At 38.9% G+C, this 23,315-nt stretch overlaps 1 protein-coding gene across 1 annotated transcript; it reads left to right on the top strand.

Annotated features, from left to right (window-relative positions):
* The first annotated feature begins 6,353 nt into the window (after positions 1 to 6,353).
* LOC145802521 (uncharacterized) lies at positions 6,354 to 7,001 on the top strand. The gene is made up of 2 exons (XM_082895242.1): positions 6,354 to 6,498; positions 6,604 to 7,001. Exons 1-2 carry the CDS (start codon positions 6,354 to 6,356, stop codon positions 6,999 to 7,001), a joined length of 543 nt encoding a protein of 180 aa, XP_082751368.1.
* The last annotated feature ends 16,314 nt before the right edge of the window (positions 7,002 to 23,315 follow it).

Raw genomic sequence — 23,315 nt, 5'->3', positions numbered from 1 at the left:
TTGAAAACAACTTCAAAACTCTATGAAATGCACATACATGCATGAATTGATTCTCAATTCCATTCTTTAGCTCAATTCTCATGTTAATTCACCTCTTTCACTTGATTCCATGCATTAATCAATTAAATTACAAAACTAGAGGCTAGGAATCATACCTAAGGTTCTCAATTGTTTAAGGTTTAGAGATAACCTTGAGCAACTCTCCAAGTCTGCTAGCAATTTTCTTCCAAACCTTAACTTGATCTCAATCTCTTATTTTCTCACTTCCTCTCACGTTTTTGTTGCCTCAAAGATGAAGAAATGACAGTGTAAAGTGTATTCTAGAGATCACTTGTGCCTTATAGAGGCTTGATTAATGAGACTTAATTAAGCTTGGCTTAAGCTAATCAAATGTGATTATTTTATTCTAATTATTGGGTTCTGAATCAAATTTCAATTCAACCTACCATAAAATTCTAAAAATGCTAATTGGCATGTATTCTCAGTCAATTTCACATTCTGCTGTCAATAAGGCATTCAATTTGCAAAACAAAACAAAAGCACAGATAGATATTTCTACGACAGATAGATACAAACACAAATAACACAAATCACATGCAATTAACTCAGAATTTCCTCTTAATTACTTATTAGGCATTTTTAATCAAAGGTTAAAACAAATCATAGGTTAGGGTTATTACACAGGGACCAATTGTTGGCTCTTTTAAAGGAATATAAGGATTGTTTTGTCCGGTCTTATAATGATATACCTGGATTGGACAGATCATTGGTGGAACACAGATTTCCAGCCACGCCAAACTTTAAGCCATACAAGTAAAAACCAAGGCGAATGAGTCCTGAAGTGGTTCAGAAGGTAAAAGTGGAGATTACTAGGCTCCTCAAAGCAGGTTTTATCAGAATAGCTAGATATGTTGAATAGATGCCCAACATAGTGCCTGTAATTACGAAAAATGACAAATTAAGGGTATGCATTGATTTCAGAAATCTGAATTTGGCAACTCCAAATGATGAATACCCCATGCCCATGGTCGATCTGCTGGTGGACAGTTCAACAGAACACAAGATCTTGTCCATGATGAATGGACACTCTGGCTATAACTAGATATGCATAGCAAAGGAAGATATTCACAAGACAATTTTCAGATGCCCTGGGAACATTGGGACCTTTGAATGGGTTAAGATGCCATTTGGGTTAAAGAATACTAAGGCAACATATCAGAGGGCAATGAACACCATCCTCCATAATCTCGTTGGAGGGTACTTGGAATGTTACATTGATGATATTGTGGTAAAGTCTCAATCTATGGAAGAGCATCTGGTCCATCTGATAGCATCCTTTGAAAAAATGAGGAAATTCAAGTTAAAACTCAATCCACTCAAATGTATTTTTGGTGTATCAGCTGGAAATTTCTTGGAGTATATAGTTGTAGACGTCCCCGAACGCCCCGGGAGGATGGGTACCGTTCTGTTCATTTTGGGCTCACTACATGTTCGGACTCTCAAATTGTCACGGTTCTAAATCTGAACCAAAGAGTCCAAATCCGGCAAATCGTTTTGAGAAAACAGATTTTGAAAGAAGTGCTAAACATAGACTGCTTTGCCAGATACAGAGTCGCCACCTAAATATTTTATTTTGGAGAATTTAGGAAACCCTGACTCGTGCCTAAGGCCACGTGTCCGTCATCACCAAAGTTGCCTCGGCTCGGGAACTTGGGTACGATTGGGGAAGGTCACTTCGTGAGCACCCCCGCTCGCCCGATCAAAGATCGGCCTCTACTAACCATGATATCTATTTTTGAAAACATTATGCGTTCTTATTCCGGTTATTAGCCTAGATTTACTATGTGATGCGCACAGCATACAAGTATAGACTGGGTCGCCTGAATTGAAAAAAAACATTTCATGTTTGTTTATTTGAAAATGGTTTGATGGTGCTATCCGCAGGTAGGCTAAGACGTGGATTTGCCACCCTCGGGTGGGCTTAAGAAAACATGATTTTGCCACTATCTAGTGGGCTTTAAAACTCATAATTAATGAATTGTTCTAATTCAAATAACCCAACCTTCACCCACAGGCATTCAGGCAGTTATATCACATAAGCAGTTAGCCTCATGGCAAGCATGCTATCATGGCAGTCACTCACACGCATGCAAGGATGCTAAAGCATAAGTACTTACCGAGTACTCCAAGCCAAAACAGAAGCTAATTAGAAATCCATGCATGAGTCCTGACTATGCTGAAAATGCCTAATGCAACACATGCAAAAATGCAACTTAAGATAGGCTCGGCTATTCTAAAATGACATGTGAAATGCTACAGCTAACAAGTATTCAACTTGGAATTAAAATACAAATGCGGTTAGTATGATGCGCCGAGCCCGGTGCATGCAAAACAAATGAATGAATGCAAACATGCTATCATACTGTATGTTAATTGAAACATGCCCTAATCTAACCATCATAAGCGGGTAAACAAAAGGGAGGAAGACGTGGGGTTGGAAGACATACATCACACGCACGCACACTTATTACAATTGTGCCCTCACTCGGAGGGTCCGAATAAATAATACAGTCCCAAATGAATAATTACAGTTCGAATAAGTACAAAACCCTAATTACTTAACAAATTTAACTAGGAAAGCAGTAAACTAGCACGCAAATCTATGGACCGCCTCAGCTCTGTTCCGAATGATGAATGATGCATGCTTGAGTTGCCTTGCGCGGAAATCCATTGCGATGCCCCAATTAGCCTCTATTTACAATTAAGCCCGGAATATTGCACGAAGCTCCAAAAGACTACCGGTTTTCGATTTGCTGCAACAGAGAGCAAGAAAGGGCATGGTAAAGTATTTTCACATATGTATGCATACCTCGATCCTTGTGCCACCAATCACTCATCTCGATGCATGATGGCCGAGGAGTCGAATTGCACGACTCAATATGAAATGAATGCACATATAAACATAACAAGACTGAGACTCCATCATGATTATTCTGGAGTGTCGATGACCGGGAATTGAGACACGTTCCGTCACTCGAAGTAAGAAATGTCCCTCGTTTCCTGTGCTTGGGCTAACTCCTATCCCAAGCACTATGCAATATGCGTGATATGCATGAATGCAATCCTAACATGCAACCTAGCATACGCAATGCTATGAAATGGCATACACAATGCACGATGTAACGAGGCATACACAATGCTCTAACATACAACCTAGCATACACAATGCTATGAAATGAAACGGCATACACAATGCATGATGGACTTACATCAACATGAGTGGACCTTAGCCACACTCACATCAGTAGCCATTAGGTGAAAATGGGACTATCGAAATGTGTACACACATGCACGCAAACCGAGGACTGATCCTAGGCATACCATGCGATTCTAACAAGGCATGGCAAGGGATGCAAGATGGCATACAAACTCACAAATTCCAGCACTGAAATATGATGCTAAACAGCCCCGAAACATGGAAAAATGGCACCCGATGCATGAGATGAACTCCGAAACTCGAAACTAGGCACATGGAATGACTTATAGCTATACAAAGCATGCATTATTTGATCATGAAGTCTAAAGACAGAGCCAAGGAAGTCCCAAAACATGAACATTTCCAGTTCAAAGTATGGCCAAAAGATGCTAGCAAGATGGACTAAAGTAGCATGCAACTTTGACTAGCAAACATGAGTTATATGGCAAGTATAGGATGCACATGGAATCTTACCAAACCAGAAAAAATCAGTGAATAAAACATGTGAAAATATGCCCAAATAACCATGGAGATGCAACCAATACATGCAAAAATGATGAGCTCCTTTAGAGGGCCATGCAATGGATTATTAAGCACATACAAGGTGGACACTTAGCATGGTATAAGAACCTATGAAAATCAAATGTGGTAGTCTTAGAACTCACCAAATTGACCCTGGAAAGTGACTTCAAAGCATACAAGATAGGGTCTCTTTGGAAGGCCAAAAATGACCACCAAACAAGTCAAGGTGAGAGGGGGTCACCCCCCTCTGATTTGGAGGCTCAAAATAGTGTGCTAGCCACTGAAAATCCACTGGATTTCAGTGGCTACAAGGCCAAACCAAGCATGCAACAAGAGCTTAGGTGTAAGGCTCAAAATAAGGGACAATCAAGCATACAAGGAAGCATATGACCTCAAACAAGAAAATACCCTTAATAAAACATGAATATGATGTCAAAAGGAGACTCTTTTTAGTTTATAACAAATCTCAAAAGTGAACATAAATAGGGCTAATCTATTATGCAAAAATGGCCCTAAAAGAGAGATTAGAGACAAGGGACAGCAGCTGGACCCAAACAGAGAAGAGCCCTTCAACAAAGTTGAATAGGGGCTCAAAACAAGGAACTTTACAGTTTATATCAAGTCTCGAAAATAAACACAAGTGAGGCTAAAACAACATGCAAGAAAAAGGCCTAAGAGAGGGATAAAGAGACAAGTGGTAGCAGCTGGCCTCAAACAAAGGAGAACCCTTCAACAAAGTTGAAGAGGGGCTCAAAATAAGACATTTTATAGTTTATGACCAAATCCAAAACAGCTCGCAAATAAGACTAAAATACCATGCAAAAATAGGCCTAAAAGAGAGATTAAACACAAAGGGTAAGGAGAAGACCTCAAACAGTAAAAAGTCCTTGATCAAACATGAAGAGGAGCTCAAAATATGACTATTTACAGTTCAGGTCGGAGCTCAAAAATGTAAGCAAAAGGGGATAAGATATAGAACAAAATAAGGCAAGAAAGAGAGAGAAGAGGACTCACCCTTGTAGCACAAGTCTTCAGCAGCTTTTGGACCAAGGAAAGGTGCTCCTAACCTCTGAAAAACCACCTCAAGTTGCTAGAATGGAGTGTGGAGGTTTTAGGCTTGGAGGTGGTGTGTAAAGGGTGCATGAACCTTAGGGTTTGGAGGGTTGAATGAGAGATATAGAGGGTGTATGTATCAATGCCTCAGCTGGTTTTTGTAACCCCTCAAAATGGAGTTGGGGTGCTAGCTTTATAGAGGAGAGGCCAAGGGAAAAGGGAGGGAAAAACAAATTCAAATTTCCCCCCCAAAAGGTAGCCCCTCGAATACAGAATCTGGGGAAAAACAGCTGGCACAGCTGGAATACACGGCCAGGTTCAAAAGGTTCAAGTGGCCGGCCGGCCACCCCCTGGCCGGCCGGCTAGGGGTCAAAAGGGTCAATTAAAATTGCTAGCCGGCCACTCCAAAAAGGTGGTCTCCCATGTGTGTACAACACAAATATGTGGTCAAAACCCAGAAAATGTGAATCAGGAGAGAGAAAAGCCAACTTTTTAGAGGGGTTCAAAAGGGTCAGAGACAATTACTGGCCGGCCTATTCATATTGGTGGCCTCCCAGGTGTGTACAACACAAATATGGGGTTTAGGGCTAAAGAAAGTGGCCCGGGAGTGGTCAACATTAGCTTTCTAGTGAGGAAAACGGGCGATGGAGAGCGATGAAGAAATAAAACTGGCTTTTCAGAAAAAATGCTGGCCTCCCACCCTCGTACAAGCTTTCTAACAATGAAAATAAGGTCTCCACCAAAAATGAACCAAGACGGATGTAAAACGGAGGTTCAGGGGCCGAAACACGCAGTTCGGGGCCTCGAAAACAGGCTGTTAAACACCGGAGGTGGCATTCGACCACGAAGTTGGTCTCTCGAGCCACAGTGTCCCCAAAAAGGGAGTAAATAAGATGTGTGTCGAAAACCGGAGCAAACGGAGGTGGTTAGGCGGTCCCGAACCGAGGCACACAGCCGTCGGCTCCGAAAAACCGAAAACTGGGCTCCAAACGGGAAAAATGGCCTACGACCACGAAACGTGGCCTACGGCCACTGAGAGATGATCTACGAGACCTCTCCCTCCCTTCAAGAAGAAAAAATAGAGAAAACAGAGCCTAGTTCGCAAACCGAGGCAAGGCACAAAAGAGTCCGGAAGTCCGGAGGCAAGGCTTGCAGCCGGGACTCTGAAACTTCTGAACGAGCACAATATGCAATATCACCGAGCGCTCAATCAGTGACGTCTGAGTCTTAAGGTCGGTCAAAAATGGGGTGTCTACAATAGTACACAAGAAGGGAATACAGATTGATTAGAACAAAGCCAAAGCCATCATTGAGGCCAAACCTCCATCAAGTAAGAAAGATTTGCAAAGATTCCTTAGTCAGGTTAATTTTCTTTGAAGATTTATTTTTAACATTGCTGGGAAAACTAAAGTTTTTTCTTCTTTGTTGAAGTTAAAAAAATGAAAAAGAATTTATGTGGATTGGAGAACATCAAGTTGCTTTCGAAGGAATAAAAGCCTATTTGGCCAAACCTCCAATACTAATGCCAACAAGGAAAGACTGGCCTTTGAAGTTGTTATACATTGCTGCAGCTGAAGAATCATCAGGAGTTTTTCTGGCTCATGACAATGAAGAAGGCAAGGAGCAAGCAGTCTATTCCCTTAGTAGGTTTTTAAACTCTTGTGAATGTAAATACTTAGATGTTGAAAAGTTGTGTTTAGCCTTGTACTTCGCAGAAATAAAGTTAAGATATTATCTATTACCTATTATTGTCTTGGTAATTGTAACCACAGATTTGGTTAAATATATGTTATCTACACCCATATTAAGAGGAAGGATGGGCAAATGGATTTTAGCTTTATCAGAGTTTCATTTGGAATATGTTACCCAAAAGGCAGTAAAAGGTCAGGTACTAGCTAACTTCTTAGTTGATTATCCATGTCAAACAGAAATTCAAGAAATAATGGAACTTGACATAGCAGAATTGGAGCCATGGCTGATGTGGTTTGATGAATCAAAGGCTAATGGTCTAGTGAGAATTGGTGTTGTGATTAAATCATCACAAGGAGCAAAAACCACACATGGTTTCATAATTGATGAGACTGCCTATTCTAATAATCAAGTTGAGTACGAAGCCTTGATTACGGGACTTGAGATACTTATTGGTTTACAAGCTCATGTAGGGACTTGAGATACTTATTGGTTTACAAGCTCATGTAGTGGACATATTTGGAGATGCCCAATTGGTAACTAATCAAGTAAAAGGGATCTTTAAATGTCAAAATACAAGCATATTGTCATACTATGTTGTTGTTGTGCATTTGTTGTCCCACTTCCAAGTGGCAAATGTAACTTACATCCTAAGATTCATAAATCACATGGCCAATGATATAGCCTAAAAAGCTTCGAATTTCAAAAGAAAGGATAATCCTCATATAGATATGAACCAAACAACATACCAGAAGCTGATTCCCCCTCTAGCAGAGCGAGATATATTGGTAGAAGCTAACCAGAATGACTTGGAAAAACAAGATTGGCAACATCCAATCATTTAATATTTGATTGGTCCTTCTTTAAAGGCCAGCAGAAAGCTGAAACTACAATCAATGCAGTACATAGTGTATGGGAAGGCTCTTTATAAAAGGGGGGTGGATGGTCTTTTATTAGAATGTTTGGGACCAAAAGAAGCATTGATTGCCATGGTTGAGGTGCATAAAGGCATTTGTGGTGCTCACTAGCCTCGGGTTAAGATGAGATGGTTGCTTCGAAGGCATTCTTATTACTGGCCAACCATCCTTAAAGATTGCATAGAATATGCAAGAGGTTGCCAGGCATGCCAGAAGCACAGTATGATAAGACATATTCCAATAATTGATCTATATGCAATGGTGAAACCCTGGCCATTTAGAGAATGGGCAATGGACATGATAGAGAAAATTTGCCCACCTTCTTCGAAACAACACTGTTTCATTCTAGTGGCTACAGACTACTCTACTAAGTGGGTTAAGGCTAAGCCCTATAAGACTGTGGACATAGGTGATTGACTTCATCAAGAAACTAATTCACAGGGTTGGTATTCTACAAACCATAACAGTAGATAATGGGACTGTGTTTGATAGAAAGCTAGTAAAAGCTTTTGCAGCAGAATTTGAAATTTGTCTTGTCAATTCCACCCTCTATTATGCACAAGCAAATGGCTAAGCAGAGTCATCTAATAAATCCTTGCAGAAGGGAATATAGAGAGTTGTTGAGGACAATCCTAAAGATTGGCATAATTTATTATTAGATGTATTATGGGCTTATAGGACTTTCCCAAAATCAAGCACAGGAGTAACTCCTTATGCCTTGGTATATAGGCATGATGTAGTATTATCTGTTGACATCAATATAAAGTCTTTAAGGGTCAAATGCTAGGACCATCTAAATGCTGATCAGTATCATTAAAGCATGCATTTGGAGTTAGTGGATGTGGATGAAGCTAGAATTTTGGCATTAAATAATATCTTTTTGCAAAAGAAAAAGGCAGCCAGAAGTTATAATAAAAGGGTTCAGCATATCAGCTCTGATGAAGGGGATTTAGTATGGAAAACAATACTTCTAGTAGGAGTCAAAAACCATAAGTTTGGTAAAAGGTCACCTAATTGGGAGGGACCATACCAAGTCCATAGAGTCTTGCCTGGAGGAGCCTACCATTTGAAGAATTTAAATAGGTATGTGCATCCTAGGAAAATTAATGATATATATTTGAAGCATTATTATCCAACTGTGTGGGAAGCATAAAGAGTTTAGAGCCATCACATGAAATATCAAAAAAGAAATAATAAACATTTGGGTAAATAGTATTGTTTCATTTCATAACAAATCAAGTATATTTTGCCACAACTTGGCCCAAAATTCATTACAGTGTTTCAACTGTCCCCTTACAATGAGTTCTCTACTTTTAAGTGCTGGGAATAGTTAAATGGCAATGATCATCTCCTGTCTATGGTTGGATAGCCCCTGGTGTAAAGAATGTAACTTTTCTGAATTTTGCTCCAGTGCCAGGTTGACAGCTGCTAATTCTTTCTCTAACTTTGTCTTCCTGTATAGCAGTTGGGTATGGAGCTGTGCAGCAGAGGAGTGTTGTCCCTTTAGCATTGAGACCCCAGAATGGACACGAGAGATAAGCTCCTTGTCCTTTAAAAGTTCTTTCTCTACAATCTGGGCTAGATGATAGATGTTGACATAAAATTCGATGGTTGCTGCAGCCAGGGACAAATGACCTCTGAAGGCAACATTGGTCTGTTCAAAGAGTTGACAGCACTTAAGGAACCCATTTTTTATTATTGGCTTCTGTAGAGCCTCGAATGGAATCCACGAAAAAATCCTCATCAGTTCTAAGCAAATGCTTAGGTCCACCTGAGGAAGGGAGATGGTGGACTCGGTGGCAAAAGAATCCTTAATTATCTCCAAAAAAGAGTCAGTTAAGTCCAGGGGCTCAGTCTTACTACCAGATGGAAGCATTGGTGGAGATATACCAAATAAGCTTGCTAGCTAAGCCTTGAAGATGTCCATCTCTTCTTCTGACAAGGGGAATGGAAAGTAGTGCTGAAGAAATTGGTATAGAAGAAGCAGAGGAAGATGCCTCAGCAGCATCAACAGTCCTAGCCACCAGCAGGTCCAAAGAAGTGGGACTAGATCAAGGTATTGGAGGAAGTGTCAATGGGCTACGAATGTCATCCCTAGAGGTACTAACTGCTAGTGAAGAAAGAGTGATAGTAGGGGTACTCTCATAAGGTAAAGGGGTGACCAAGATTCTGGAAGATGAGGAATTAGGTAGAGGTGAGGTGATGGTCACCAGGGGCCAATTGAGAAACTCGATAGGATTAAGAGAGGGGAAGAAAGGATGATTGGTAGATCAAGCCTTAAAAGAATTAAGGAAAAGGCCATAGGGAGTGTAGAGGCAAGGATTGGAAATATCATTTGCAGAGGCTTTACACTCATTCGAAAATTGATGTCTACTTTTCCTTTTCCTTGTAGGGCCTTCTTCAAATCTGTAGGGCTTAAGAATGATCTTCCGGTTCTTTGTAGAGAGAAAGAAGAATGTAGTGAAGAAGGTATAGGTAGGCTAGCTGCTGCAGCATATCAAAAGGAAAAAAATATAAAGACAATGCCAAAAGATCATATCAAAACCAGAGGTATTGTAACAAGACAAGAAGAATTACCAGCAGCTGCAATAGTAGTAGCTAGGGAACTGCAAAAGGTATGATGTTCAGCAGCTTTAGTCTTCCTTATAACCTCCTATTGTGCTGCCTCGATAACAGCAACCTCTTCTTTTAGAATCTTTTGCTATCTCTTCTTTTCAGATCTTTGGAATACAATGACCTCCTTGGCTTGTTCATTCTCTACTACTTTAACAGTTACTTCGTGAGCAAAGTCCATGATAAGCAGGGTAGCAGGAGAAATTGGTTTTTTTCTTCTTTTGAGAGGGTCTTCTTCTTCTTCTTCTTCTTCTTCTTCTTCTTCTTCTTCTTCTTCTTCCCCTGAGGAAACCTTAGGTGCCTCTTCCACAGGTTTGAGCTTGATTTGGGCCTTTATTTTCTGTTGTTTGCCCTTTAAAGCTTCCAGGGTTTGTGCTCTCTGAGGTGAGGCTTCCTGTGAGGCTCTTATACCAATAAAAGAAGCACTGAATAGAAGAACAGTACAAAAGAAGGAAAAGAAAAACAAGAGAAATGACAGAGCAGGTACCTTTTTTGACAGCAACCCTAGTAATTCTAAGTGATGGGGCTGCAGTAGAGGTGGAGGCAATAGTAATGCCAACCTCCTTGGTTTTGGCTTGCCCACCCTGGGATGGTAGATCTAACTCCTTTAGTAAGTCCAGGGTAGGGGTGGCAAGCTGCACATTCATATTAGTAGACCACTAGTTTTTTAACCTTGTCATGGCCTTTCTAGAGCCAGTAAAAGGTATAAATGCGAAGGTAGAGGAATCTTTTATAAACTTGGCTACTGTTTCATCCAGCCTGGATTTTGGTACCTTCAAGTTTCTAGTGTCGAGATCAGAATTGGAGAGGCTGCAGAGAGGGACAAGAATCCCCTAGCTAAGCTCGAATTGCCTTGCAAATTGGGAGGGGCAGTAGGTCTCAGAAATGCACTTGTAAGCCCTAGGATTTAGGGTGCCAATAAAAAGCTCCCCAAGAAATAGAATAGAGGCCCACATGTCCTTGTGAGCAGGCTTGGAACAAGTAGTATTAGCCAAGAAGGCCCTTAACCAGGCTGGCCCTACAGCAGCATCGAAAATGTGGAAGAATGAAGGATGAATGGATGTTGGCAGGTGATGAAAGAAAGAAAAATAATAAACAAAACTAGAGGGATATAAGGAAACTCTGGCTTATTTCTCTTCATAGGTGGTGGGTTCCTGTACCAAAAATCTTAAACTTCGAGAGTGAAGGTCGGTGAAGTAGGCAAAAAGCCAAAGTTTGAGGATCCAAATGGGACACCCCTAATAGGCTCTAGAGGCCTCTCACAAAACAGAGAACAAACTCTGTATACATGGCCAAGAACATAAAGGGTCAGGGCTATCCTCTTCCTCGAAGCCAGAGCCTTAGCAAGGGGAACAAATTCAGGCATTATCTTTTGAGAGGACGTATAAAAAAGAAATTTACAAAACCAATAGAGGATAAAAGAAAAGAGCACACGGTTAGTCACAGGACCTTCCTTTTTATTCTCAAAGGATACAAAATCACTATAGGAAGAATTAGAAAAAGTAACAGAGAACAAAACCTTAAGGTCTGGATAATTAGGACTAAAGGGATCACTAACAGGTGAAAGCCCTAAAACGTGGCACATGTTAAGAATAGTGGGGGCCATCATACCACACCGAAATTGGAAAAAGTTGAAGGCAGGGTTCCAAAAATAGAGAGCATCTAGGATAAGAGAAAGGGTCTTCAGGAATTACGAACCTAGAAAAATGAAGGGCATCAAGAATACAGAGGTCCTTTAAGTCTTGTTCCCGGGCTCCAACCATTCTGTTGTACCATTCTTCTCACTCAGTCTTCAATGTAGGCTAGCAACGATGAGGTCAATTGGCCTTCCAGTTTCCCTAATTGAAGCTCCCTTCGCAGGGGAGATAGTAGTCTTCCAAGCATGGGTACAGGGGAGGAAGTGTAGTATGAGCTTCCTTAAAAATGGGGCCAAGAACATATTCCCCTTGAGCGTGGTGGCGAGGGACAAAGATTTTTCCATCAATCGCATTGCGGCCTTCTAGTGCTTCGTATTTGGCTATCTTATCATTAATTCATCTCCTCAAGGCCACTGAGGGGCATAAGTGTTCAATAACTGGTATTTTCACAGAAGAAAAAGCAATCATTGATGAGGGATTGAAATGAGAGTGAGAAGGATGAGAAGAGAAAGGTAAGGAGTTGAAGTTAGCAACAATGAGAGTAAGAGTAAAGACTGGACAAACAAATAGGTAAGAGCGCGAGAAATTTGGGCTTTATACTTTTTTGTCTAAAATTACCCATTTAACCTAATGGGTCAAATAGGCCCAAGTTATTTGGAAGTTTTTTATTCGACCCATGTAGGATTAAGGTCTTTCTTTTAAAAGTCTTAAAAACACATTTTTGACCTCCTATCAAGAAAATTTCCTTCAAAGAAGCATCTTGTTACCTTATAAGGAAAGAAAATATGCTTTGAAGTGTTTGGCTTACCTTCAAAATGAGTGGTTGCCTTCGAATTCAATATTTTACTAGAATTTTGAAGCCTATACCTTAACCTTAGTGGACTTAGGATCTGTTTAACAATTTGAAGGTCTTAAAAAGCACATTCCTAGGCTTTCTATCAAGTAGATTGCCTTTGAATGAGTATTTTATTACCTTTTGAGGGAAGTACGTGTGCTTTTTAGTGCATGGCTTGGCTTCGAAGTAAATGGGTATTGGGGGACCAGTATTTACTGAATTGGTACTAAGTTTTAAAGATTAAAAGATTTGCATATTGGCATAAGAGAAACCCATGTTTTTATCTTCAAAAGTGTGAAAGTACATTCTTGAACTTTCTACTAAACAGAGCCCTTCGAAGGAAGATGCTATCACTTTGTGAGGAAAACTATGCTTCGTAATACTTGACCGGGCTTCGAAATAAATGGGTTACCTTGAGCTGATATTTGCTAATTATGTGAGCAAGTTGGAGGACAAAGCCATGTATATTGACAAATATAAACCATGCAATTAGAACAAAGAAACCCAATTTTATTAACATGAACATTTACATTGGGAGGGTCTAGTTGGCTACATTCTCAATCTCGTAAAAGTAAGGAATGGATAGGGTTACAAGGTCATGGAATTTTGTCCAGCAAAATTCAATAAATACATGTTCCTTTTCTAACATTTCCTCTATCATATCTAAATTTGGCTTGTATAATTGATGACCCCTTATTTGGTGGAAAAGTTGTTGGGCCCTCATTTCAAATTATGTTTGCTTCAAGGCTTTCTCTACTTCATCTATCTCATTCATCCCATACATATCATCCATATAGGCATCTTTTCCATACTCTGAATCATGGTTTTTGAAATCTTCATACTCTTCAAGAAGATTCTTTGCTTCGTATTGGTTTGAATGTAAACGACAAAGATTTTCTCCAATGATTTGCTGGTTGCTGAGGCATTTTTGTGCCAATTAAGCAACAGGGGGAATTGGTCCAAGAATTTGTGGAGTTTTGCGTGGGCCATTAGGTTGAGGGTGTGGCTTCGAGAGACAATGTCACAAGCCCATAGAAAGTTCTTATGAGGGATGTCATCTTGAAGAACTTCAAAGGATATGTGGGAAAAGGTAGCAAGTAGGGTCTGGGATTTATACTACTGATAAGTAGTTTGAGGAACTGAAGCTTGATACGGGGCGAAATGTTGACCCTCGAATGGAAGAAGCAGTTGGGACCCCTCCAAAGGAAGATGGAAACTGGGGTTCACTCACTCTCTAGCCAGTCAGAAGAGCAAAGTTTTGCTTTCTTGGCCAAAAGTCAGGGGCTCAGCCCCAAAGCTTCGATTGGGTGAGGGGTCTTCCACACTATTTTGTTGGCAGGGTAGAGGTATACCATGTTGAAAGCAAGTTGTCTTCGAGGCAGCTAAAGTGGTCAAATGGTACATAAGGATATACCACAGAGCTGCGCGAAGAAGGAGGAACCGAAGTAGGGTCGTCAAATTCAACGAGTCTATGATGAATTCGCTCATTTGTTTGAGGTTGGGTTAGTTTTGGCCAAGTATTCCAACCAGTGGTTCTAGTAGAAGAGGAGGCAACCTTATCCCACGCAGAGAGCTTTGGAGCAGATAAAGAGTTTTTGAGATCCATTTGAGCTAGTTTTTGTTCTAAAGGTACATATTCTGCAAAAGCCTCCATAACTTGCATAAATGGAGGAGGGTTGATGTGTCTAATAAATGCATAGGAGTTCTTTCGAGGTTGGCTATCATTATCCAAAACCTCTTCGTATGCTTGATCAATGAAGGGAAAGATTTGATTAGCCATCAAAGATGTATGAGTCCTTTTGCTTGCACAAATAATGGAAGTAAGATGCAAGCGCGAGAGAAATTTCAGTGTTTTAAACATTGCTTAGAGACGGTTATACTTCTAGAATAGTTTATTACCATACACGTCTTAGAACGTGGGCAGTAATGCATCGATCCACTAATATCACCAAGTTCTGGTTATATTAGTGCGAGGGGTAATGTTGGCGGTATATTTTGTACAAATCAATCGCAACCTAACACGTGGTTTATAAGGGGTAATTTGGGAATTAGTGGAGATCTCTTGTCATCAATAGAGACGTGGTAACTTGTATCAATGGTGATGGATCTACGAGACATAGGAATAGTCAAGATACACAAGGTGACGTGGCTAAATGGTTGCTTACAATTTAAATTCGAGGGAAGTCCAACCGTAAAAGTTGTATAGTGGAAGCAAACTGTTCAAATCCATGCCCAGTGATCATGGAGATCACTTCAACAGTTATCACATACTTTGGCGGTTATCAGCCACTTTGACAGTTATCCTCAGAGCCTATAAATAAAGGAGAGTGCTGATAATGAGAAACCCAGAACCAGATCCAAAAACCAGTTTATTTTACTATACTTTTTTAGACATTTAAATTCCAGTCTTTTACTTTCCTGTACTGCATTTCAAATTTCTAGGAGTAATTCTAAATTAGTATGTTGTTGTAATCCCCTTCGAGGTTGTGAAAGTACGAATGTACAATTGTAAACTCTTGTTTACTTAATGAAATTTGATTTCTGACACTTGTTTCTCCATCTTTCTTTTATTTTTATCATAAGTTTTCTGAATTTTCTGCTAAAAATAAGTCTTCAATAAAAGTCATCTTCATTGAGGCTAAAAGAACTTCGAAGTAGTTGTCTGGTTAATTGGTTGGCATTTAAATACTTCAGTAAGGACTTATTGATCCTTAGTGGCACCCTCAAAATTACATTTCTAACCTTCGAAAACCAAAAAAGCCAACAGAAAGAGATATAAAATGTTTTGGCATGAACATTACATATGCATTCACCTTATAACTTTGTTAAGATCCATACATTGTGTTAGAGTATCTTTACTGGACTTGGCTCACCCTATGTGGAAAACCAATTTCAGGTACTAATGATATGCTTGTGTCAAGGCCGTAGCTTGGGAGGACTTGGAGCCGAGAGCTTCCTGTTTTGTTTTTGTTGTATTTATTTTGTACAAGTCTAGGGTTTTACTTGTATTGAGTTTCAAACTCACTTTTGTTGTAACCAATTATTGACTTAGAAAGTTATAGCTATTAAGGCATTCATTTATCTGTGTAAGTCTTATTTCATGTATTTTACTTATGACGCATGCTATAGATTCAAAATTAGAACTTATGAATGTATTACTGTATATGCTATATTTTTTGTAAAATGGAATCATATGAATGGAAGGACATTATGTTCAGAAATGTATTCAGTGTGTTTGCTTTGAGTTTTTTAGATTAAGTTTTTTAAAAATTGAGTTTTTTGATTTTCGTGTTTTTTTGTTTTTAGTGAATATTTTTAAAAAAATAAAAAAAAATTACTTTTTTAGATGCACCTTACTTAGATGTATCTAAAAAGTAAAAAAAAATTGAATTTTTTTTAAAAAAAAATTAATAAATGCATACAAATATAAAAAATGTACTGAATTCTCATATTTTTTTTGTATTTTTTATATTTAGTGAATTTTTGAAGGGTTTTTTCACAAATTTTTTACTTTTTAAATATATTTATGTTAGGTATGTCTAAAAAGTAACAAAAAAATTGCTTAAAATATTTAAAAAATTCAATAAAAACAAAAAACAAAAAAAGAAAACAAGAAAGGATAATTTTCTGAAAAGTATTTTTTAAAAAATGTAACCAAGCAAGCTGATTATTATTTAATAATTATCATGGAATAAATAATTATTATTATTTTAGAGCGTTACAAATTAATTATTTAAATCTTATTTGAGAGATTAATTATTTTAATTAATTATTTAACTTTTTAATTATTTTCACCTGATTGAAAAAAAGTTGTGACTCAACCTTGGCCTTACTTGTCTCCAAATCCCACCTTATGCATGTGGTCCTTATCTGAAAGGGTCCAGCTTCTGTCCAGTCCGCAATTGAATTGGACTGTACTATTGGATCTATGGGAGTCTACCACGGGTCCCGTTTTGAAAATCTGAACCGTTCAATGTGTAGAACTCGTCGAGTACTACATGCCTTTAAAAAATCATATTGATTGGATATCGATAGTTATGTGATCAAATCAGTTTTGTATAAAAAAAATGGACGGTGAAAAAATTAACGGTTGATAAAAAACTATTTTGTTCACATAGCTATCGATATTTGATCAATGTAATTTTTTACAGACATATAGTACTCGACGAGTTCTATATATTGAACGGTTCAGATTATCAAAATGAGATCCGTGATGGGTCCCCACGAATTCAACAGTACGATCTAATTCGATTCCAAACTGAACAAAAGCCGTGGCCTATCTGAAAAATGAAAAAGAAAAGGAAAAAGATAAATGCGGTACGCATTTTTCGCCGAAGGGATTTCCGAGAACGCATGGAAGACATTTCACATTTTTCTTCAATAGGGAGATGTGACACTATTATTTGATTTAAGATGTGACGCACTATTATTTGATTTATTTTGAAAAGTTAGGTAATGTGTAGTTAGAGCATCTCCAACGGTGAATCAAAAATTTCACTAAATCTGAGTTAAAAAATGGTCATTTCCTGAATTTGATACTTCAGGCTCCAACGGTTCACCTTCACCAAATCTATCCCGGGACAACCGGGTGGTCGACCGGCCGGTTGACCGGCCGGTTGACCGGTTAGGCCAAAAAAATTTTTTTTTTTTTTTTTTTTTGCGAATTGTCTGAACTTTTTTTGAACTTTCTGAACTTTTTTCGGGACAACCGGGGTGGTCGACCGGCCGGTCGACCGGCCGGTTGACCGGTTAGGCAAAAAAATTTTTTTTTTTTTTTTTTTTAACGGTTTGAACTTTTTTTCCTGAACTGTTTGAATCTTTTACTGGTTGACCGGTTGGTCAACCGGCCGGGCAACCGGTTGGTCGACCGGTGTACCATTTTCAACGGTCAGTAACAGTGATTTGGTAAAATCTGTGTCTTGATCTCAGTTTGATGTGTTGTTTGCTGAATTCTCATTTTGGTATGACTTTGGTGCAACCGTTGGAGCGTGAAAAAGTGGATTTTTTATCAAAATTTAAATCTGATGCTGGGTTTGATTCACCGTTGGAGATGGTCTTAGTGGTTATTAATAGAATGAGTTGGACTTATTTGATCAGTACATTTTATATATTAATAAGGTTTTGAATTTTAATTAGTTAGTTAAGGGGATGATAAAGACTGAACTTATTTAAAAAAATAAAATTATGTTACATTCGTAAGTTTAAATCTTACGAATTAAAATCAAATTGAATAAGATTATACATTTTTTATTAGACTTATATTATTAAGTTATATATATTTTTATTAAATAATTCATATGACCAAATTAATTAATATTATTAAAACAATAAAATTCAAATATAAATTCACTAAATTAACAAATTATGACAATATTATATTTAAAAAGTTGAGAGTTAGCATTAAATTTAATTTTAATATATTGTGTTGTGTATTTTTTTAAAGTATAATTTATAAGGATAATATGGGCCATTAATTTTCTTTTTTTAAAAATGGAATAGTATATTTTAATGGATTAAAATTAAATTTAATAATATTATTTTTTTTAAATAATATATATATTTGGAACAGGATAATTTGAGTGGGGTTGATGGGATAGTCAAAATGAATTTACCTATGTGGGTTGGCACGGATTAGATTCATGAGTACGCTTGGGTTTCAAATTTTTGTTCAAAATCTTAAATAATCTTTTATGAGATGGAACAAGCGGGACAGTCAATCATACTGGTACAAGTTGATCGGGGGCAGTCAGCATGGTTGGTTATCATTTTTTAAAAATATTTTTTAGAAAATTTTATTTTTTTATTTTTCGTTTTTTTTTTAATTTTTACTGAATTTTTTTAATATTTTGAGTAATTTTTTTTATTTTTACTGAATTTTTTAAATATTTTGAGTAATTTTTTAATTTTTAAACATACCTAACATAAATATATCTAAAAAGTAAAAAAAATTAAAAAAAAACCTTTTAAAAATTACTAAATTCCAAAAATAAAAAAAAATACATGAATTCAATATATTTTTTGTATTTTTATGTATTTATTAATTTTTAAAAATATTTTTTCAAAATTTTTTTACTTTCTAAATACATCTAAGTAAGGTGTATCTAAAAAATAAAAAAATATATTTAAAATTTTAAAAATATTCACTAAAAATAAAAAAATACGAAAATTAAAAAATTTAATTTAAAAAAAACTTAATTCAAAAAATTCAAACCAAACATATTAATTAGATTTTTTTGTCCGTGGCCCATTTAATGACCCCTATGCACAGCGCCCGTGATACAGAGGTTTGTTAATTATAAATTCATTAAAAAATTTATAATTTTACATTTTAATTATTAATCTAAAAGAGATGCGCTCTCAGTCATACATTAATCTTTCTAGGGCCGTGCTTCAGACCTCTAGTGGGGGTCGACCTCCAGTGACGTGATGTCGCTCCATTCATTGAGGAAAAAAAAAATAATTTTTTTTTAGGTCAATCACCTTCTTACACGCACGACCCCCAGTGACCCCCACTGGGGGTCTTAGGCATTTTTCATCTTTCTATACCTTTCTTGTAAATCGAAATTTGAACCCGCATCAATAATTCAAATTATTTGTCTGATAAGCCCGGTAATAAAAGTCATTCATACTGTACGGAAAAGAAATACGCCTTCTCGTATAATCCTGTTGACCAAGTCCACGCTCCTCCGTACGACGTCGCTTTGTCACCTGAAAACTCAAACGTGAGCTAGCCGGCGGGTGTGTGCCGGAAACCTCTCCGATGCCTAAGTCAGTGGGCTTGACAAATAGACAAAACTCTATGTTCTCAGAAAGCAAAATTGTGTTGTGTTCAATTACCTCCTCCAAGGTGATGTTTGTGAGCTTTTATAAGTTTCCTGTGGCACAATCCTAGTAGGACTTTTATTCCTCCATGCAGAGTCCTCCTAGGATTCATACTCCTAAGGATTAGGGGTGCAACTCGGGCGGGTTCGGTCGGGTTGGGGGTCTGCCTAAGCCCGACCCGAATTGTATTTGGCACTGCCCAGGCCCGCCCAAGCCCGACCATGAACCCGAGCATTGTTGCCGAAGCCCGGCCCAAGCTTTGTATTTTGAACTCGGGTTGCCCGAATTGCCCGAATTGCCTGAGTCCAGAAACCTGTAGGTAGATCTAAGGGTAGACATAAAAGATGCTAATCTAATGGTAGAAAACTAACCAAAAAAAAATTAAAAATTAAAAATTAAGACTAACTCTTTTACTTAATAGAAGACTAACAAAAAATAAATAAATAAATAAAAATTAAGACTAACTCTTTTACTTAATTTATATATATTACATAATTTATTAAATTATATATATATTATATATTATATATTATATAATTTATATAATATATTAAATTGAATTCGGGTTCGGGTTGCTCGGGTTGGCCATTGGTTCTGCCCAAGCCCGGCCCGAATTGCAATTCGGGCATCAAAAATCTGCCCAAGCCCGTCCAGATTACAAGATATAGTTGCCCAAGCCCTAAAAAAACTCGGGCTGGGCTCGGGTTGCTCGGGTTGAGCCCGCCCGAGTTGCACCCCTACTAAGGATAATGCTTATCCTTTTACACCCTCCCCCACTGCTTAAACCAAGTGGGATGGTTTTTACTTTGGCCGAACTACTATATGACCGAAATAAGCTTGGCTATGCAGAGCCACTGAGTAAACCGAACTATTCTTAGTTCGGTTCCACCTTTAACTCTATCCTTATCTCGGTTTTCTCATGTACAACCAATGGTACGGTCTTAGACCGAACTAATGACTTTCGGCCGGTATGACTCCAAGACCGGCATAACTCTAAATCGTTCCTGGACCGATGTATCTTTATAATTCCTGAGCCGAAGTAATTTTACCTCCCTGGCCGGAGTAACTTTGTTTCTCCTAGGCCGGAGTAACCTTGCCTCTCCTCGGCCGGAGTAACCTTTTGCATTTTTATTGGGCCAGAGTAATCATTACGGCCTTTTTACTTAGTCCTTCGCACTTTGGGCCACAAAGCCCAACTCGCAGCTCGGCCTAATTTTTTCCAAAAACTACCCTCTCAATTGCCCCTTAATTCCATCTGCGCAACATGATTGGGATTACCAGTCTATTGGCTGTGCTAGAGTTTATTAAGCCTTTCCAGCCGAGCTAAAAACCCTTTAGCCTCTCCAGCCGAGCCAAAAACTCTTGGGCCCTTAAGTCGAGCTAATTTTACTTCGGGCTTTACTTTGTCCGGTTAAAACGTCTCCTCAATCACGACTGTAACGCTTCCTTTTCCGTATACACGTGGCATGCTCCCATTCGTAGAAGGCAGCTGTCAACGCCGTCTTCGTGTTTCGCAATTTTTGAACAGTTCCCGCCCTCTCTCTCTTTCCACAAAACAATCATCCTGCCTTTGAACCATTCACCTTTACTATTCTTCATCTTCTCTCTCTGTGCTCTTGCTGTTCTTCCGTTGCTTCCGAAGACTGATTTTGCTGCCACTTTCCCATCTTCAGCCTCCTCTTCTTCAATCTGGTAAGCCAGCCTATCCTTCTTGCTCTGTTTTGCTTTCGCATCTGTATATCTTGTTTTGTATGTTTTTTGCAAAACACATTTGTATAGTTTTGTTTTGCAACTGTACTTTCATGGGAAAACCAGCAGTACCGTATGAGTATATGCTATATATCTCATAAAAAACTTGATTTTGATCCAAAATCATGTTCCAACCGAACTAGGGAACTATTTGCCCCATATAGGTAGATCACTTTAGATAATAACCGAACTAGCACTTGTAGGAATAACAGTAGTTTCAGAAAGTTACCAACCCCTGATTTCCTCTAGCCGGAATAACATCACCGAACGAAGTTTGCACTTATTACACTAGGAACCCCGTCTTTCAACCGAGCTAAACCTTGGGGCTAAGCCAGCTTTCTTAGTTTCTGAACCAAACTCAGAAAGCTGCCCCTAGGGGCTCAACCGAAGTGACAAAACTTCATAGTTCAAACCGAGACAACTAACCTCATAAATAGACCTGATCTTGCAAGCCTTAAGCTCAAACCGAGCTACCCAGCATTTTGCTGAACCGAGATAGAACCCGTCCGTAGAGCCGAAGTAGGGTTCTTTACCTTTCTTTTAATTTGTAGCACGGTCCAACGATCTGTGCTTAACCCCTTTGTTTTCTACTTTGCAGAATTAGGTTGCCCAGGCACTCCTCCGTGCGCTCAACCGAGCTACTGAGCATAACTCTTGCACCGATCTAATTTATTCTTAATTTATACCACAAATGGGTAAGTATAGGTATTTAGTTGAGACCCTTGGTGGCATGGCCGAATTCCGAAGGGATTATGGAATTCCAGACGATGTACACCTTACCCTAGCCAAAAAGGACATCATACCATGGGGCGAAACAGGCTTTGTACCTTTTACCCTGCTTTCTATAATAGAGACCGGACTAAGGTTCCCAGTCCAACCTTTAATTTGTGAATTCCTTAGGCAAACCAGACTATGCCCAACCCAGCTATCCACCAATACATACCGGATAATAATAGGTATAGCCGAGCTAAACCGCCAAGCAGGCCTGAACCTTGGTTTAGCCGAAATGTTCCACCGATACTCCATAGGTTCCAAGGATGATGGCTGGGTTTATTACCTTAGGATACGTCGACGTAGAGAAAAGATAATAAAAGATACGCCGGATAAGGACGTAAATGATGATGACTTTTTATGGGTATCGGGCAATTTTGAAGATCAGCAAGCCCCAATCCCAGGCCGAAGTATAAATTGGAAGAAAGGAGAACCTGGTATAGTTACTTCGGTTTTATACATGCTTTTCTTTTACTTCGGTTTTGGATGTTATAACCGATCTAACAGTTATCCTTTTTGCAGATTCAGCTCATCTTGCTTCCTATTACAGTTACCCAAATCTGAACACACTTCGAGCCGGACTACGGATCAAAGAAAGAAGTTGGGCCAAGCTTCTAAACTTTGAACCGACCTACAGATATAGCGGTCGTCGAAAAGCCCGAGTGACCGATTTCCTTCTTGAGGAAGCACCAGAACCGGACCCAACCTTGCCCGAAATACGACTTGTCCCATTAACTGCTGAAGAAGAGATGGCAAAGAAAAGCAGAGTTAGGGCCCTTCTGACTGCAACAACCAGGGCCGAAATGCAGCCATCCATACAAACACAACCTGCCGTTGTGGCCCTTCATTCTCAGCAACCTTCTTCATCTCGCCCTTCTAAACGCGCCCGATCTACATCGACCGAACAGCAACTTGTCGATGAGGTTGAATCCATTCCCCAAAGTCCTCAACCTACCCAACCGGAGCAAACTGACCCAGCAGAATCTTCCAAATGGGCTCCGAAGTTAACCTTCAACGACCGAGATATCAAAGATTCTGATTCGGTTGTTGCTCAAAAAGATCATCAATTGGCCTTTAACCTGGCCAAAAGTGTGTGCCTCCCCAAGGACATGGAGCACCACCTAAAGCAATTAAACACCGAAATGAAGTCAATTCGGTCTACATCGAAGTCCATGATTTTGGTAAGTAGCTCTGTCCGTTTTTTCTGTCTAAATTTTCCAACTTTTACTTCGGCTCAAGAGAAGTCTTCGTTTTGTCAGGCCTTACAGAAGAACAACATTACTTACAAGAAAGTCCAGGAGCTTAGAAAAACCACAAGGCAAGCAATGGCGGAAGCCGAAGCAAAGGTGGCCGAGCTAGAAGAAATCGAAAGGAAAATGGTCGAGCTACAAGCAGAGAACGGCCGACTTGCCGATCTGGTTAGTTCGGCTGAGGGGAGAAGCAGAAAGCTG

This window comes from Camellia sinensis, chromosome 11 (assembly GCF_055761805.1).
Source record: "Camellia sinensis isolate YWXY chromosome 11, ASM5576180v1, whole genome shotgun sequence".
Classification (NCBI taxonomy): Eukaryota; Viridiplantae; Streptophyta; class Magnoliopsida; order Ericales; family Theaceae; genus Camellia; species Camellia sinensis.
The sequence above is the reverse complement of the archived record's forward strand: the minus strand, read 5'-3'. Positions and strand labels throughout refer to the sequence as shown.